Source organism: Pinus tabuliformis, chromosome 9 (assembly GCF_031772625.1).
Source record: "Pinus tabuliformis cultivar Carrire ecotype Pingquan chromosome 9, CPIR1, whole genome shotgun sequence".
NCBI lineage: Eukaryota > Viridiplantae > Streptophyta > Pinopsida > Pinales > Pinaceae > Pinus > Pinus tabuliformis.
In genome coordinates, this window is record NC_142307.1 from 1,046,508,155 (window position 1) to 1,046,527,511 (window position 19,357).

Consider the following 19,357-nt stretch of genomic DNA (forward strand, 5'->3'; position numbering starts at 1 on the left):
TGCCACATCCATGACCCTCGTGAAGGGTTCCTTCATGCAACAACAGCAAAGGGATACGGTCATGAAAGAACACAAGAACATCTTCTCCTCACCCACAGGGATGCCGTTGCACTATCAGGTACCACACAAGTTTCAAGTGGGCAACAAAGTCTAGTTGCATTTGTAGAAAGAACGCCTTACAAGAGCCCATCAGAAGCTCAGACCATTCCGACATGGTCCTTACAACATTACCGAGGTTGTGGGAAACAATGCTTTGGAGAACAAAATTCCTCCATTCCTTCACTTGCACCAAGTGTTCAATGTGGAATTCCCTCAACCATGCTTCCCACCATTATTGGACACATCAAAGATTACAGAACATCTCACTAGGGACCAAGTTCAACAGATGGAGGAACTCAACACAATGGGGACCATTGCTTCCTAAGGGGGGAGGAATGATCCAGGTGGATGTTGGTGGCCACCCACCTATCCCACCTGGACCCCCACATCTGTCTCTTTCAGTTTTTCAGTTTCCATAATTGTAGCACAATTTACTATTTTTAACAGCTTTTCGGGTTCTGAACTTCCGGAGTCGTTTTGAGGCCCTAAATGATGTTTTTAGGGAAATATGGGAGAAACATGGGTCCATGGCCTAATTCTTCTCTTCCAAAAGTTGTAATGCTCGTATGGTTCTTTCTAACGAGCTATTGTACACGTAAAATGGAGATTGGGTGCCAAAGTTACGACCCTAGGAAGTTGATGTACCAACTTACAAAAAACGGGGCCCACAATTTGGTGTTTCATCTTCTAGGGTTAGGTTTTTCCATTGTTTCTCAACAATAAATAGGCCTTTGAGCCTCATTGTAACACATTTCAAAGGCATGTAGCTAACACATCTCTTCTCAGAGATAATCTACCATCGCCCTAGCTAGTTTATTTCCATTTCTGTTTGTAAGCATATTTCAGTATTTTACATTAATGAAATGAAGTATTATTTCCACTGCATCTCTGTATTAATGAAATGAAGAATGAATAGCTTGATGATTGAAGCCTATATGTCGATCTTTGACAATGAAAGATTAGGATAAAACACATGATAACATGAGAGAAACCCATATTGACAAGAAGTAAGCCAACATTCATTGTATCTTTCCCAAAGTCCAAAGGTCAATTTCATTTTGAAAAGTTTAAAATAATTAAGAATAAGATTTGTTGATGTGCCAAACCCTACCAAACTAGATTCGGCCATGGCACCTTACCTATGATCAATTCCTTCTCATGCTTGGCACTCGCAGTAGTAGCAATGAGTCTCATCCCCTCCAAGGGCAACATTGATTTCCAATTAGCAACAATGATTCCAACAATAATCACCCACATTAATGTATTTCTTATAAAGCAATAACAATAATCACAACAGAAGTGAGTGTGCCAAGTGAGCGTGCCAAGATGATTTGGGAGGTCCATTACAACTGGGTCGTAGGACACTCTAGTGTGGAGAAGACTATGGCAGTACTATAGAAGTATTTTCTTGGCCAAAATTCAAACATGATGTTGGAAAATATATCAGATCCTGCACTGCTTGTGTCATCGCCAAACCAACCATTAAGAAGCAAGGTTTGTACACTCATTTGCCTACTCCTAGCCAGCCTTGGTAATCCACCTCCATGGACTATATGGACAGTCTTACTTCTACCAAGCATGGTAATGACTATCATGTGTTTGTGGTCATTGATATATTTTCTAAGATGGCGATATTGGTTGTTTAGTAGAATAATATTGGAACAAAAGCCATTGCTAACCTCTACTTCAAATGAGTATGGGTACGTTTTGGGATCCCGTAGACCATTATATCAAATCATGATAGCAGGTTTCTAAGCACATTTTGTTCGAACCTATGTTCATTGTTGGACACCAAACACACCAAGTCAACTGCATTCCACCCCTAAACTGATGGCCAGGCAGAGGTCGTCAACAAGATGATAATGCACATATTATGCATGTACAAATCTAAGCATCCATGAACATGGGATGAGAGTCTTCCCTATGTGTAACACAGCTACAACAAAACTCTCTATAACTCAACTAGACACAACCCTTTCATGTGGGCCTGAAATTTCAACTATTGTGTCCCATTGATGTTGCAATGCCTCTTGCAACTACACAGAAAAAATTTGCACATGTCCAAATCAAATCTAAAAATCCCATCAAGTTTATTGAATGCATTTAACACATCCACCAGAAGGTTCATGATATTCTAGGTGAAGCCAATACTAAGTAGAAAAATGTCATGATCAACATCGAGTGCCACATAAGTTTCAAATGGGTGACAAGGCTTGGTTACATTTACATAAGGAACACCTTTTCGAAGCCGTCAGATGCTTTGGCCGCTCTAATATGGGCCTTACACCATCACCAAGGTTGTGGGTGACAACGCTTTTGAGCTAAGTATCCCCCTATTCTTTATCATGCACCTAATATTCAATGTGGACCTCCTTTGACCATAGTTTCCACCATTGTTGGACACATTAGATATTGTTGAGCAGTTGACACCAACAAAGCTCAACCCAAATTGCATTGAAAAGACCACAAATGATGAGATCATGGAAACACAAATTAAGAACAATCGCTAATAGAGGATTCAACTGTATCGAGTCGTCAAATCCAGCGAACTCCTTAACCAAGGGATGTGGTTAACTAGGGACCAAGTTCAAAAGAATTTCCCTCACCTTATGGAGGCACTCAATCCAATGGGGACCTTTGCTTCCTGAGGGGGAGGACTGGTACAAGTGGATATTGGTGGCAACCATCCTATTTTACTTGGATCCCCAACACTATTTTCTATTAATTTCGTATTTTTTAGCATACTTTCCTATTTTCGTAGTTTTCTATTTTTAATAGTTTTCTGGTCCTGAACTTACAGAGAAATTTTAAGGCCCTAAACAACTTTTTTTGGGGAAATGAACATTCAATCAATGCTTGCAATCAAAATTTGTTTTTCTTGGATAGAAATTTGTAATTGGATATCATGCACACCAAACAAAGAATGTATGTCAAAGTTACAACCCCCAGGAAGTTGATGTTGCAACTAACCCCATCTGGGCCTCTACCTTTTGGTGTTTCATCTCCTAGGTATAGGTTTTTTGATGTTTAGGGTTTCTCATTGTTTCTTCATGATGAAAATTCCACTGAGCCTCATTGTAACACAATTTGGAAGACATGTATTCGTCACATCTATTCTCAGAGATAAGCTACCATTGCCTGAGCTAGTTTGTTTTCATTCTGCATGTAAACAATTTCTAGCATTTTCTATTTATTAATTGAAGTTTAGTTTCTCTGTGTTTATTTTTAATCTACATTTCATTTCATTCCTTAAATTTATCTAAGTGTTTATGTTTTAATTTTGTATTTCACTTTGTCCCTTTCATAAATCCAAATCATCTTCCATCTTCCTAATAATGTTGTTTGTACCCTTCAAAAAGGCTATATTCATACACTATCTTCTTCTATGGAAAATTACAATTAAATTTACTGCCAATGTGGATGGGAATAGATAAACTAGCAATGGCACAAGGGTGGCTTTTAAGAGAACTAAGGGCTTTGTTACGATGTGTAAAAAATCTGAAATGTCTACATATTTACCTTCTCATATGATGTATTATGCTCATTGCTTAATAGCATTCAAGTATTGGTTCAAATTCATTAACAAACCACCTTGATATTCCCTCATGTAGAGTTATTGTAGGTTACTTATATATCCTACTCATAATAGGGGGAATTAGTTCTTGAGTATCCTAATGAAATGTTAACTATGAGAAAAGTCAGTGAACAAGGATTGTCTATCTTAAATACAATTATAATTTACTTATACTATTGGTATAGTTATATATTATTCAAAGGTATTAACATTTAAAAAAGTAATATAACAAGCTATTCATACCATCTTTTGGATGCAAAATATCATTTCAATGTGGATCATCCTCTTGTTTCTCAAAAAGAGCACTTGGTAGTTGATGGCTTAAAAATGTCAAATGTTGGTCATTTCGTTACCACTTGTCATTTAGCCAAAAGTGCATTGTTCTATTCAAAAGAAATTTAAGGCAATAAATATTGTTATAAATAAAGGAAAGAAAATTTAGAAGACAAACAATAGAAAACATGGGAGGTGAATTATAAATGGTGTTGTGATAAATGATTATCTAATCATCCGTGAGATGTATGCTAAGATAACTGAAATGTAATCAATATGTTATTTTGTTGGTAGCTTTGAAGGCAGCTTAATAATATACAAGGTTTATACAAAAAAATTAAAAAAGAAAAAAATTAAGATAAGGCAATATGTAGGTCATTGCATTGAATTTGGTGAACAGTTTACATTATTATTACAAGTATATCTAACAAACTAGAGTTCCTGCTATTGATCCAACAACTTTCAAATTCCTTTTTTGAGAAAAAGGACGTCAGTAAATCTCATTAACGTAGGTAAATCTCATTATTTAATGGAGCTTAAAAATTATTTGAAGCTTTGGTTTTTATATCCAACTTAATATTTATAAATTAGTATAGTTTCATAATTATTTTTTAACTTTTAGAATATGTGTTGTAAAATTAATCTATCTTCAATTGTTTCCTACCACTCCGATGTAGCCATAACATGATACAAATAGTGAAAAATAAGGCACAAGGCACATTATTTTCACCTTTGAAAGACTTTGATAAATAAGTATAGTTTCATAATTATTTTTTAACTTTTAGAATATGTGTTGTAAAATTAATCTATCTTCAATTGTTTCCTACCACTCTGATGTAGCCATAACATGATACAAATAGTGAAAAATAAGGCACAAGGCACATTATTTTCACCTTTGAAAGACTTTGCTTAAAATTTCTCAAAAAGCCACTTCTTTAGTGATCAATTTGAATGCCTCACTTCATTCATTGAAATTATTTACATATTTTATGAAAAGATGGACTATCTTGACATCTTCATAGTAAATATGCCCCAAGAGTTTTTGTATTTTGAATGAGGCCATAAAGATTGTCCCATTTACATGCTTAAATATTCTTCTTTTATACAATTGCTTGTATAAAATAACTAATCATAGTCTTCTTAATGTTAATTGTTTGAGAAAAGAAAAACAATACCATACCTATAAATCATTAAAACTATGTAATAAAGTATATAGAATCTTTATAGACATATTCTTATAAGTAGTGGGAACCTAAGCTGGTTTATTATCATCTCTATCACAAACTTGGAAAATGAAATAAGAAAATACTAGCAATACATTGGAAAATGAAATAAGAAAGTACTAGCAATACATCTAGATTTTAATGTGAATTGCCACAAAGGTTGGCATGTCTCTAGAGACTTGAACACACTACTTGGAACACAAATCATGAATCATACCACTAAAACTAAATTCTTTTAACTATTATTTAAATAAAATTAAAAATATAAAATTATTAACATTTTAAATTATAATTAAAAATAAATATTAATTATTACTATATTATTCATATTTTTACATTTTTGCATATAAAAATTTGAATCCAATTTCTTTTCCAAATATTATTACTCTCACATTCTATATAAAGTAAACTCTTATAGGTAAATAACACATTAGATTTTTTATATTTTGGATGCAATGTGGAAAATATAAATTCATTGTCAAATTAAATTCCTCACTTTCCCTATTAAATAAATTCTCATTCATAAATAAATAAATAATTATTGAGTTAATAACATATTTAAAGTTAGAAAATAATTTTGTAAAATATTAACTATGGTAAAAAAAATAATTAAACTATTTTATATTAAAATAATTAAACTATTTTATGAAATTATAAAATAAAATGTAATCTATATTTATATATAATATTTAGAATATTTAATAAAAAATAAAAGTTATTTTTTTAATAACCTTTTTCTTTAATAACATTAGGGATCATTGAAAAAATGGAATATATTTCAGACTAGAAATAAATTGATTGTAATAATAATTCTTTCGATATTCTCATATTTTCTTTAATTCTATCTATATTCTACAATAATTCGACTTTTTCTTCCAGGCATAATTTTATGTTATGATCTTCCTAAATGGATCTTTCCCATACATTAGCGTCAATTTCTATGTTTTTTAAATTTGAAAGCTTCTCGATTCCTATCGACAATCTCTTGAGTGTCAGGCAACCCTATATCAACAAGAATTGAAGCTTGGGCATTGTACCCTCCGTCCACACAACATTTGATGATGAGGAGGAGCTTGATATACTCTCTAACACCAGCATGTTCTGTATCTCCAAGCGCTCCAACATTGAAAATCCACCAACGCTTCCCTTAATCCCTAACTCCCTCACTTTATTTAACACCTGTAATTTCAATACCCTCAAATTTGGCAATCTCTTCAACAGTGGAAGCTCTTCCAGTTGGTCACAACTGATCAACCACAGGTGCTCCAGTCATTCAAAGTCACAAATACAATTGGGAAAACTTATTCCTTGATATCTGAAGAGACCAAATGTTTGCAGGTTCTTCATGTTTTGCATGTTCGGGGGAAGATCCTCCATTACCTTAAGCTCATTCCTATTAAATTGCAATACCAAATGCTTCAGCTGCAACCAAGTTCCCATTGGACCCACTTTTATTCCCCACCTTTTTTCGTCTACTATCTTTCCCACTTTGACATGTACACTAAGCTCCAAGAAATTTGGAAAATTTGTAAAATCCTTCAAACTACACATACCACTCTCAACTTCATCCATGCCCAGCACAACCTTTCCCATTAACAAGAAAAAGCCTAGCTTGTCAATGACGTAAGTTGAGAGATCCCACGTGGAATCCCCACTAACCTCTCATAATAATCTAGATCTAACTGCTTGAGATTTTTCAGCTCTCCTATTGTACATGGCAATGATTTTAGCTCTCGACAGTGTCGAAGATGCACAAATTGCAATCGAGAAAGATTTCATACCTCAGCGTGCAGAGTACTGATGTTGGTGCCATTCAACCCCAAAAACTCAAGCTGTTTGTGTTGCCACATCGACTCTAGCAATGATGTTATATTGGTGTCGCTAAGATCCAAAACCCTTAGAGAGGGGAGATTGAGTAAGAAGCCATTTGGAACTTCTCTTAAACCCTTATTTTGGGCTAAGATCAAAGTTCCAAGTGTTGGGCATCTGAAATCTGTAGGCAGAAATGGGTATCATTATAATAGTGCATTGCTATTCTCTTGCAATTGTACATCACTTGTTCTGCATGAAACTGGTCCAGCTTTTGACTTGTTCTAAATAAACTTTTCTCTTCCTTTTCACCAATATGGAGCGCCATATCACGAAGAATGTCATGAACTTTATCCACTTCTTTTGGCCAATAATAGTATCATTGCTAACATGCTCAAATAAGCAACGTTCTACTAAAAGATTTACATACCTCCCTCCTACTACCATTAATTGGCTTTTGTTTGTGCTACTAACCAATCCCTCCCCTATCCACGTCTCCACCAATTGCTCCACTCGAATGCTTTCATCTTCGACGAAGAAAACAATAGCAATGCATGTAGATGTCAAAGAGAATTGCCACAAATGCAATACACTACATGGAACACAAATCATGAACCATACCACTTGAGCTAAATTCCTTTGACTATTATTTAAATAAAATGAAAGATATAAAAACATCAACGTTTTAAATTATAATATAAAATAAATATAATTTAAAATAAATATTGATTAATATATTATTATTTATAAAATCATTTAAATAAATAAAATTACATTTTCAAATATTTATTTATTTATATTAATAAAAAAACAATACTTCACTTTATTAAAATTCAAATTTTTTCTATCATTATTTTAATGGATGAAAATCACAAATCTAATTAATTTTTTTTTATCTCTTATTATTTAAGAAATTATTAAATATAAACATGTTTTTTTATATTTTTACATATAAAAATTTGAATCCAATTTCCTTTCCAAATATTAAGTATTCTAACATTCTATATTAAATATATTCCTTACGTAAATAACACATCTAAATATAAATAAGTTCTTTATATTTTGAATGCAACCTGAAAAATTTAAATGCACATTAAATATGAAAAATTTAAATACACATTAAATTTTATTTCGGCATATTAATTCCTCTCTCATTTTAGATTAAATAAATGTTCATAAATAAATAAAATCATTTTTATGGAGTTAATAATCTATTAAAAAAAGTTATAATATATTTTTTTTTTTTGTAAGCTGGGGCGAGACTCTCTGATTTACATGTCCATTATGTACCCCTCTACGGGGGAGGGATAGCCCAAGATTTGAACCCAAGACTTCCGGTTCGGTGAGACTTCATTTCCACAGCCCTTGCTGCTTGAGCTACCCCATGTGGACAAAAAAAGTTATAATATATTAATTAAGATAGAAAAATTAATAAAATCATTTTTACAGAGTTGATAACATATTTAAAAAAAATATAAAATAATAATCAAAATAGAAAAATTAATATGAAGTAATATGATTTATGCATAAAGTAATTAAACTATTTTATTAAAATATAAAACAAAGTGTAAAAACAGAAATTAATATTAAATATAATATTTAAAATATTTATTAAAAAATTTAAATGAAAAACTTAATAGTGATTTTTTTTAACAACCTTTTTCTTTAATAACATTAAGGATAATTGTGAAAATGGAATATATTCCATGACAAAAATAAATGAGTTATAATAATAATTCTTTCTTTAATTATTCATTTACGTATGAAATTCCCATATTTTCTTTAATTCTAACTATTAATAACATTTATTATAAATGTTATTATTACAATAATTTGAGCTTTCCTTCCATGCAGATTTTTATGTTATAATTTGCCTGAATGGATCTTTCCCATACACCAGCGTCAATTTCTATGTCTTTTAAATTTGAAAGCTTCTTAATTCCTACCAACAATCTCTTGAGTGCGCTGCAACACTGTATATTCAAGAGTTGAAGCTTGGGAATTGTACCCTCCTCCGTCCACGCAACGTTTGATGATGAGGAGGAGCTTGATATATTCTCTAACACTGGCATTTTCCACATCTGCAAGCGCTCGAACATAGGAAATCCACCAACGCTTCCCCTAATCCCCAACTCCCTCACTTTATTTAACATCTCTAATCTGAATACCCTTAAATTTGGCAATCTCTACAATGGTGGAAGCTCTTCCAAATGGTCACAATTGAACAAACATAGCTGCTCTAGTCGTTCAAAGTCACAAATACAATTGGGCAAACTTGTCCCTTCATAACTGAAGGGACCAAATGTCTGCAAGTTCTTCATGTTTTGCATGTCTGGGGGGAGATCCTCCATTACCTAATGCTCATTCCTATCAAATTGCAATACCAAATGCTTCATCTGCAACCAAGTTCCCATTGGACCCACTTTTATTCCCCACCTTTTTCCATCTACTGTCTTTCCCGCTTTGACATATATACAAAGCTCCATCAAATTTGGAAAATTTGTAAAATCCTTCAAACTGCACATACCAATCTCACCTTCGTCCACACCCAGCACAACCTTTCCCGTCAACAAGCCTAGCTTGTTCAATGACGTAAGTTGAGAGATCCCATGTGGAATCCCCGCTAATCTCTCACACTCATTTAGATCTAAATGCTTGAGATTTTTCAGCTCTCCTATTGTACATGGCAACGATTTTAGCCGTCGACAGTCTCGAAGATGCAAAAATTGCAATCGAGAAAGATTGCATACCTCAGCGGGCAGAGTACTGATTTTGGTGCCATTCAACCCTAGAAACTCAAGTTGTTTGAGTTGCCACATCGACTCTAGCAACGATGTTATATTGGTGTCGCTAAGATCCAAAACCCTTAAGAGGGGAGATTGAGTAAGAAGCCATTTGGAACTTCTTTTAAACCCTCATTTTGGGCTAAGATCAAAGTTCCAAGTGTTGTTGGACATCTAAAATCTGTGGGCAGAAATGTAGTATCATTATAATACCGAATTGCTATTCTCTTGTAATTGTCCATCACTTGTTCTGCAAGAAATCGGTCCAGCTTTTGACTTGTTCTAATTAAAAATTTCTCTTCCTTTTCACCAATATGGAGCACCATATGACGAAGAATGTCATGAAATTTTATCCACTTCTTTTGGCCAATAACAGTATCATTGCTAACATGCTCAAACAAGCAACGTTCTACCAAAATATTTACATACCTACCTCCTACTACCATTAATTGGATTTTGTCTGTGCTACTAACTAATCCATCCCTTATCCACATCTCCACCAATTGCTCCACCTCAATCTTTGCATCTTCGGAAAAGGCACCACAATATAGAAAATAGTTCTGTAAGTTACGATCGTAACTCCATTTGAGTCACCCATAGAGATCTTCATCAATGCCACTGTACAACTTTAGAAAATCAGGATCTACATTTTTCATTTGAGTTAGAGCAAAACTCCACTCATCAGCAGAAGTATTACCCTTCATTGCTGCTGCGACAACATTTATCGCCAACGGTAGACCTTTACACTCTTCTGCAATTTCTCTAGCAATATCCTCTACAATTTTTGTAGGAGCATGGCTTGCATTGAAGGCAACTCTGCCAAACAATCCCCATCCTTCTTCCATGGATAGGGGTTTTATCTGTATGGAGTAGTCATCATTTGCCCCCATTTTTCGAATCACTTCTTTGCTGCGGGTAGAGATTACCACTCTACTACCTTTATAATTTCCCAAGGGGATTCCCAATTCTTCTTCCAGGTGGATTTGATTCCACACATCGTCCAGAATGAGCAAAAATTTCTTCTCCTTGAGATAATTAGAAAGTTCCCTCTTTCGCATGTCAAGAACAACAAAACTGCTCTCAGCATTAGAACTGCCCATCCCCAGGTTTAAACTGATTTCTTTCGCAATAACACTCTGCAACTCCTGAATGTTAAAATTTTCTGAAACAGTTAACCAAATCACGTTTTCAAACACATTACCTTTCTTGTGGGTGTTAAAGACCATTCTCAGCAATGCCATCTTGCCAACGCCACCCATGCCAATGACGCCTATTACCTGAAATTGATGATTGTCCGCGTCTTCAAGCCTTCTTTTCAGCCACATCTCCACTTCTTTTATCCTAGAGCCAACAAAGCTAGACTCCGGTATTGGCTGAAGTAATGCCCCTGCTTCCAGTGGCTCAGAAGAAACAATCCCTTGAGTAGAACTTCTGGTTGAAATGGCATTTTCAAGATTGTTGCGACACTCAATGATATTTAATTTGCATTCTCTAATTTTCCCATGAAATCTGGGCTTGCAGAATCGACAATATAAGCAACCTTTCCATTGTTGGGAGTGCTGTATGACGCTCTCCATATCTTGCAGGGAAATTCAGAGCCTTTCCAACCCATCATTTAGAGGGGGAGGGATAATTCTTTGCTGATGTTGAAATTAGTTGACCATGTCATCTAAGAAGACTTAGGCACTACTTAGTTTTTCTTGCAGAAACTATGTGTTTCTTTCCAAGTGAATAACATCATCTATAGTTTGGACTATTGGAGAAATAACAACACTAACAATGCTGCTTATGATGTTGGCTAGTGCTCTAATGCAAACGACCTCCATGGATTTTGCAACAACAAAGCAAGCAGAGAGAAAAAGCAAAAACAATATGGAAAATAAATTTTGAAAATAGAGAAAAAGAAAAAACAATATGAAAAAATAGTAGATATTTGTAGACAAAATAATATGTATGGAAAGCGAGGTGAATAGGTACAACAATGAATCCAATTAATATAAAACAAGTAATGGTCATTTCTCTTGATTTTCTTTGGGCAGAATGTGACGAAAAAAAGGAAAAGTAAGAATAAAAGGAAGGAAGCAGTATGAGTGTGACCAAAGAAAATAAAAAGTAGGAGAGCTGAAAACCATGAAGGCACATGAGTGCGACTGAAGAAAGAAAAGGGGGAGAATAATAAACAGGGAAGGCTAGCAATGCAACGAAAAACAAACTTGCAAACAGAGCAAAAGTAGAATGAATATCGAAGGAAGGAAGGAAGCAAGGAAGGAAGCAATATGAGTGTGACCAAAGAAAAGAAAAAGCAGGAGAGCTGAAAACCATGAAGGCACATGAGTGTGACAGAAGAAAGAAAGAAACATGCACATCTTGATATGGACAAGGAAGGGAAGAAAGCAATATGAGTGTGACCAGAGAAAAGAAAAAGCAGGAGAGCTGAAAACCATGAAGGCACATGAGTGTGACCGAAGAAAGAAAAGTGGGAGAATAATAAACAGGCAAGGCTAGCAATGCAACGAAAACAAACTTCTTATACAAATACATATATATATATATATATATATATATATATATATATATATATATATATATATATATATATAATATATATATATCTTCTTATTGAATTCTATCTTTACACAATATTACATTTGTTTTAATACATATAAATATGCTCAAGATAAACATCACAAATATATATATATATATATATATATGAACAAAAAGTATATGTTCTACACAAGTGAAACGAACACTCAAGTAGATATTTTATTAGTTAAATTGGTTTTTTTTTCCAAAAATACAAATTTATAAGTATCAATTTTAACATAGTACTATTCTCTTTCAAAAAAAAATATTACATATTTGCAAGTATCAATTTTAACATAGTCCCTAAGCATATAGATATTTTGAAAAATCATGTAAAAACAAAGCTACACATGTTTGATATCTATGTCCATATTGTTCTAATGGACTATGTCAATGGCTGAAATTTGGAGTTGTTTGAACCAATTCACCATCACTCTATACAATTGACCATGCAATTAAATGCATCTAGTTTTGAATCATGCTTTGAAAGCTCTATATCTCATCTATAGTCTTTTAGAGAAGGTGATTCCATTATTATGGAAGATTCCCTATCTAGTGTATCTTCTTGAGTTCTAGGCTTTCACAGTGACAATGGCATTTTTGTATAAGTCCAATCTTTTGAATCTTCAATTATTTTTTAACCTCTTAAACTTCACATTTAAAATATTTGTCATCATGCTTACACCCAAACAATACCTATCTGATAAAGGAGTCTTATTAGTTCATGCATAAAGCTTTGACTTCTGACTTAAAGTCTAATGTAAATTACTAAACTCAAGTAATTCTAATAATAATAATAATAATAATAATTTAAAACAACAAAGAATGAAAAGTTATAATTACAAACTAAGGCAAATTTCTTAAGTCCTATAAATACCAACATGAAAAACTTCCAGCGAAAAAAATTTAAACATGCAAAACAAAAACAAAAATCCGCAACAAAACCAAAAACCAAAGAACAAGCTCCATAAAACCAAATTTAATGTCCTTCAAAGTAAGTATAGAGATCTCCAAACATTATGGAAGCCCAAACACTAGTATCAAGGAAAAATCTCCTACAATGATGAAGGAAAAGGACAATTGATTGTATAAAGGTATTAATGAGCCTTTAGATATGAATTGAGGATAGAGTTTTGTTTCAAAGACTTGTTTTTTAACGTGTCTCAAAACAGAGGCTTTTTGGGGTAGAATATGCCTTCCTATCCAAGATTCTTAAGATATGATAGTATTTCATCTTATATAATTTTTTTTTCTTTCCTTATTCTTCATATATTTTTAATAAAATTATTCTAATTTTATCAATATTATTTACAGCACTTTTAATTATAAATTTGAGATTTCCAATTAATTTTAATCCCATATATAAATCCAAAACCTCAATCTCATTATTAGTTACTCATCCTAAATCCCATGCAAATATTATTCTTTCCCTTCCTTTAAGATAATAAACAATCTCAATCCCTCTATCTTACCATTCCTATTTAAAGAAAATTTTATTTCAAAAACCGATGTACCTTAATGTGATTCGGTCCAGCCACATACTTCTTTACCTTTTTTATCGTCTCAAATCTTATTTATTTTTTCATTATTTTCTATACATTTCTAATAAAATTATTCTTTACCCCTTCATCGTCTCAAATGTTACTTATTTTTTCATTATTTTCCATATATTTATAAGAAAATTATTTTAAATTGAAAATAATTTCCAAAAACTTAATATCATAATACTGAAATAAATTTAATTCCATATAAATGAGCTTAGAATCCTAATGAATTAGATTTAATCCCATTTATAGGGCCAAAGTCTCAACCTCATTATTATTAGTTTCTCTTTCTAAATTCTTTCATAGAACTTATTATTAGTTTCTCTTTCAAAATTCTTTCTTTTAAACAATCCACTGTCCTAACACTCTTAAGTTAATATGTTTTTACTTTAAAAGATATTAATTTTTTTTATTAAACTTTTGGAATAATTTTTTAACGTCGCTATGGTGTGCATATATCAAGTTGATAATGATGTCGATGCCTGAATCATCTTAGTCGATTTGTTAGCATCATCCTTATCATATCACATCCTTGATCTTTGAACAAAAATATACAGTCACATAAAGAGCATTCTGTGCAATATTAGAAATTTAGATGATTTTGTTACAGTGAGTATGGTTAAAGCCACCAGCTTCCACTCAGGTCGCTAAGATTAGCCCTAAAATTCACAGTTATCCAAAAGATACCTCTGTCACAAGATAATTTTGGCAAATATAGAAATGCAGGCTACCAACATTTATTATGGGGGATGTGCTTTAATTATGCTAAACTCCCTTTGATGTTGAGATTATGAGTAGGGCGGGTCTGAAAACAAATTACAGGTCAAAATAGAATGTAATATAATTGTATAGTCAGATCAGTTCAACTGGGGTTACTGAAAGTGATGGTGGTGTAGAAGTCGTGGCCCCATAATTAGTAGTGTACGTCTCAGCAGGGCTGACATCACAGCTGCACTTATGTAAACCAGCAAAGTGCCCTGTTGCTACCCTGACTTTGAGATGTTCTCTACATTTCAACGCGTTTTCTTTGGCAAGCCTTATCTACAAGAGACAGTACCCTGACAGCGGGTTTTGGCCGCCTCGATATGCAGACTACCATCTCCCTGCTTATGTATGCGACAATGGGTTTTGGCTGCCTCGATATGCGGACTACCATCTCCCTGCTTATGTATGCTCATACATACCATCCTTGAAAGAAAAAAAAAGCAGGAGAGCTGAAAGAGGCACATCCTTGAAAGAAAGAAAGAGGCGCATCTTGACAGGGACAAGGCAGTAACGAAGCAGTATGTATGATGTTGATTTAGAATCATTTTAGTTGATTTGTTAGCATCATCCATATCATATCAAATCCTTGATCTTTGAACAAAAAATACAATCACGTTAAGAGCATTCTGTGCAATATTAGAAATTTAGATATCATATCAAATGGTTGATCTTTGAACAAAAATATACAGTCACGTTAACATCATTCTGTGCAATATTAGAAATTTAGATATCATATCAAATCCTTGATTCTGTGCAATATTAGAAATTTAAATGTCATATCAAATCCTTGATCTTTGAACAAAAATATACAGTCACTTTAACAACATTCTGTGCAATATTAGAAATTTAGATGATTATGTTACAGTGAGTATGGTTAAAGCCACAGGGTTCCTCTCAGGTCGCTAAGATTAACCCTAAAATTCACAGTTATACAAGAGACAATTTTGTCACAAGATAATTTTGGCAAATATAGAAATGCAGGTTACCAACTTTTATTATGCGGGGATGTGCTTTAATTATGCTAAACTCCCTTTGATGTTGAGATGATGCGCAGGACGGTTCTGCAAACAAATTGTCAAATCAGTTCAACTGGGGTTACTGAAAGTGATGAAAGTGTAGGGGTGGTGGCTCAATAATTAGTAGGGTACGTCTCAGCAGGGCTGACATGAGAGCTGCACTGAAAGTTTAGGGGCAGTGGCTCAATAATTAGTAGGGTACGTCTCAGTGGGGCTGACATGAGAGCTACACTCATGTACAACCAGCAAAGAAAACGCGTTGAAATGCAGATAACATCTCAAAGTCAGGGTAGCAGAATAGCACTTCCTGCTGTGCTGCTGCAAGGTATAATAAGGTGTTTAATAAGGGATGCGACTTTAAAATACCAAATTACACAGACCACTCAGCTCGACTGGTATCATTGAAGAATACAGGTTGCCTATTTTTCGGAAAAGAATAGAGAGGCAGTCTATAATAGAAATATAGTTTTTCCAAAATTAATGTCCATGTGTTTGTCTAATTTCGTGAATTCATATGGGCCGTAATTCTCTCAGTTTTGTTAAGCCCCAGTAAATTTATCACGGTTGGGAGAAATTATATTAGGATATTGGGAGCCCGCATTAACCCTAGCTTCTCTGTTCCACACTCTTTTCTCCTTTTTGTCTGCATTTCGATCCCTTTGCCCTGCTGCGGAAATGTTCAAAAACATGTTACTAGAGTACGCCCAGAAGAATTCTTTGCTTTTGCCAGTTTACACCACCGTAAATGAAGGCCAAGACCATCTTCCTGACTCCAAGTGCAGTGTGACCGTGAACGGCGTACGATATGATTTGCCTCCAAGATTTAAATATAAGAAGGAAGCAGAGAACGCCACCGGAGATGATTCGCCTCCAGGATTTAAATATAAGAAGGAAGCAGAGAACGCCGACGCTCAGGTAGCGGTTGAAGATTTGCATAAGCTGGGGTTGGATATCCACTTTAAAGTAAGGTTGACTTCCACCCAAATGCCCAAAATGTTTTCTAGGGCCATGGAATATGCTGTATCTGATTTATGCGATTTCCTTCTATTTTTCTCCGAAAACACTGCAACAGAAGTTTGAGACTGTATCCAGCTTGTTGCTGTGTAGTATATTAACGAATATGTCTTAAATCATTACCCAGTAACCCAAACAATGTTTATGTTCTGTTCTATTCTGGGTCTCTGGAAAATTCTCTGTTTTAGTAGGAAAATCATTATAAATTCTGATCCTTATTTTTTCATGAATTAAATTCTGAACATTTTCCTCTGCCATTTTGTGGAAGTATGGATATGGCTTGTTTTATATTATACTGCTCAGTACTCTTTCGGCACAGTATGTACCATAATGATATCTGAACATCCTTATTTATGCATTTGCCGCAATGATAACTGAACATTTTCCTCTGCCATTCTGTGGGAGCATGGAGATGGCTTCTTATTATATATTATACTGCTCGGTACTTCCTCGGCACAGCATGTGCCACAATGATATCTGAACATCCTTATTTTATGCATGTGCCGCAATGATATCTGAACATTTTCCTTTGCCATTTTGTGGAAGCATGGAGATGGCTTCTTGTTACATATTATACTGTTCAGTAGCCACAATGATATCTGAACATCCTTATTTATGCATGTGCCGCAATGATATCTAGACGTTTTCCTCTGCCATTTTGTGGAAGCAAGGAGATGGCTTCTTGTTATATATTATACTTTTCATACTCCTTCGGTACAGCATGTGCCAAAATGATATTTGAACATCCTTATTTATGCATGTGCCACAATGATATCTGAACATGCCATGCCACTTTGTGGAAGCATGGAGATAGCTTCTTGTTATATATTATACTGTTTTTCTCTCTGAGTGTACGAGGTGGTCTTCTCATAGAATGTAAACTTTAGATGCATATATAAGCACCCGGGTCCTAGTTGGTCCACAACATGTCATAATGAGTTAGATGTAATGAGTTCCATTTGATCAGAGGTCAAGTGGTGAACAAGTCGCATGTATCCTCGAACACTAGACCTTTGTCAATCTGGTAAAAGAGTTTGTTCATTCGTTACCAAACCTAATGAGTTTGAATATGTTGGAGGATTGTAAATTTGTTTGTCTTATTTTTGATGACCAAGCATGAGACAAGACTACTCAAGAACGTGCGAGCTTGCTGTAAAAAAGAACATTCCACTTCCTACTTATCAATTTACAAAGGAAGGAATCGCACACTGCCCAACTTTTACGGCAACTGTAGAGATTAACGGGGAGTCGTACACCGGAGCTCCTGGAAACAATAAGGAGGCCGCAAGAAACGCTGCATATGAAGCAATCCGATCAATTCGCACCCAAGATTGTGAGTTGCTGTAGATAGAAAACAAATTATTTGCATTCTCCTTAGTTATCTCTATGTAATTTGTAATATTGTTAGTTTCCTTCTCTCCATTGTGCTATTTAGATTTGTTGATGCCACTGATCCATTAGATTCTCTTTTCAGGCAATTCTTTTCCACAGATTGAACTTCATGATGAAACCAAACAAAACAATGATTCTAAGCAGGAATTCAAGGTCACCAATGTTGTATCAAAGCTACCTACGGATAACAGTACATCTAATAATCAACTATTGGTAGAAACGGGTTCTCATTCAGCTGAAAATACAGAAAATTTTAATGTTAAGGATGTTCCTACTGTTCCAGAAAAGATAAATGTGGAGAACCCCATGTGAAGTTGGAGGGTCTTCAGAAAAATCAATGGTGAAGGATTCGGGTGAAGTTGAAAATGGTAAGCCAAGTATAAATGAGGCAAAGAAAAACCTCAACAGGATCTGGTCGAACAACATGGATTGAAAGAGGAAATGACAGACCTCATTCAAAATATAAGGAACATGGATTTAAGCAGCTTGAAGGGATGCAACAAGGCAGTCAAGAGGTTGTTTTAACAGAATCGATTGTCAAGAGGATTAGAAGTGAACATGAGGATGCTTAACATATGTCTGAGAGAAAGAAAAAAATTAAAAATAAGAAAAAGGCCAAAGTGAGGAAGAGCGATGGCACAGCTTGACATAGCCAAGAGAGTTCATTTTCAGTCTGCCTGGGATTGATACGTGACAATACAAAATTTATTCATATTTTACAAATCTCTGATTTTATTTTAACTCTTGTTATATTTCCTTAGATTGGATTTTATAACTCATAAGTCTGTTGGCCTGCTCTCATAATTTCCTTAGATTGGATTTTATAACTCATAAGTCTGTTGGCCTACTCTCATTATTTCCTTAGATTGGATGTTATAACTCATAAGTCTATTGGCCTGCTCTCATAATTGAAAAAATAAAGTAAAACAACTTTTACATTATATCAATGGCCTTTATGTTTTAAAATTTTGAAAATATCTAGGAGATGTTTCCTAGTAGCTTTACATATATGTTTTCATGTTGAAAACCTTTCTAATTTCTTGTTTGTCATATGCAATTTATTTTGGAATTTGAAAGCTGCAATCACAATAAATATGCTGAAAGATTTCCAAAAATAAGCACAAATGATTACAAGTGAAAGTTTGGCCAAAATAACCAAATCTGAAAAATCAACAAGAAGCTCAAACTAAGCTGAGTGTAAGTTGTGAATTATTACAATGAGGTTTCTGATTCATTGAGGCTATTTCCCTGAGTTTTATTTTTTAATCTTTCACTAAGA

At 34.0% G+C, this 19,357-nt stretch overlaps 3 protein-coding genes across 3 annotated transcripts; 2 read left to right on the forward strand and 1 right to left on the reverse strand.

The window, feature by feature from the left end:
• Window positions 1-10,351: 10,351 nt before the first annotated feature.
• On the reverse strand, window positions 10,352-11,338 carry LOC149152287 (disease resistance protein RPS5-like). The gene has a single exon (XM_089443435.1). It carries the CDS (start codon window positions 11,336-11,338, stop codon window positions 10,352-10,354), a length of 987 nt encoding a protein of 328 aa, XP_089299561.1.
• Window positions 11,339-16,317: 4,979 nt separating this feature from the next.
• LOC149152288 (double-stranded RNA-binding protein 5-like) lies at window positions 16,318-16,943 on the forward strand. Its single transcript, XM_089441778.1, has one exon. The coding sequence runs from the start codon at window positions 16,348-16,350 to the stop codon at window positions 16,750-16,752; it is 405 nt and encodes a 134-aa protein (XP_089297904.1). The 5' UTR covers window positions 16,318-16,347; the 3' UTR covers window positions 16,753-16,943.
• Window positions 16,944-17,080: 137 nt separating this feature from the next.
• Window positions 17,081-18,640, forward strand: LOC149152289 (double-stranded RNA-binding protein 6-like). The gene is made up of 2 exons (XM_089441777.1): window positions 17,081-18,019; window positions 18,161-18,640. Exons 1-2 carry the CDS (start codon window positions 17,803-17,805, stop codon window positions 18,388-18,390), a joined length of 447 nt encoding a protein of 148 aa, XP_089297903.1. The 5' UTR covers window positions 17,081-17,802; the 3' UTR covers window positions 18,391-18,640.
• Window positions 18,641-19,357: the final 717 nt, after the last annotated feature.

Excerpts from the sequence above, each read along its gene's own strand:
- LOC149152287 (XM_089443435.1), bottom strand. The coding sequence starts at position 11,338 with ATGGAGAGCGTCATACAGCACTCCCAACAATGGAAAGGTTGCTTATAT.
- LOC149152288 (XM_089441778.1), top strand. The coding sequence starts at position 16,348 with ATGTTCAAAAACATGTTACTAGAGTACGCCCAGAAGAATTCTTTGCTT.
- LOC149152289 (XM_089441777.1), top strand. The coding sequence starts at position 17,803 with ATGAGACAAGACTACTCAAGAACGTGCGAGCTTGCTGTAAAAAAGAAC. Across the intron at positions 18,020-18,160 it reads ATCAATTCGCACCCAAGATT|GCAATTCTTTTCCACAGATT; the intron begins GTGAGTTGCTGT and ends TTCTCTTTTCAG.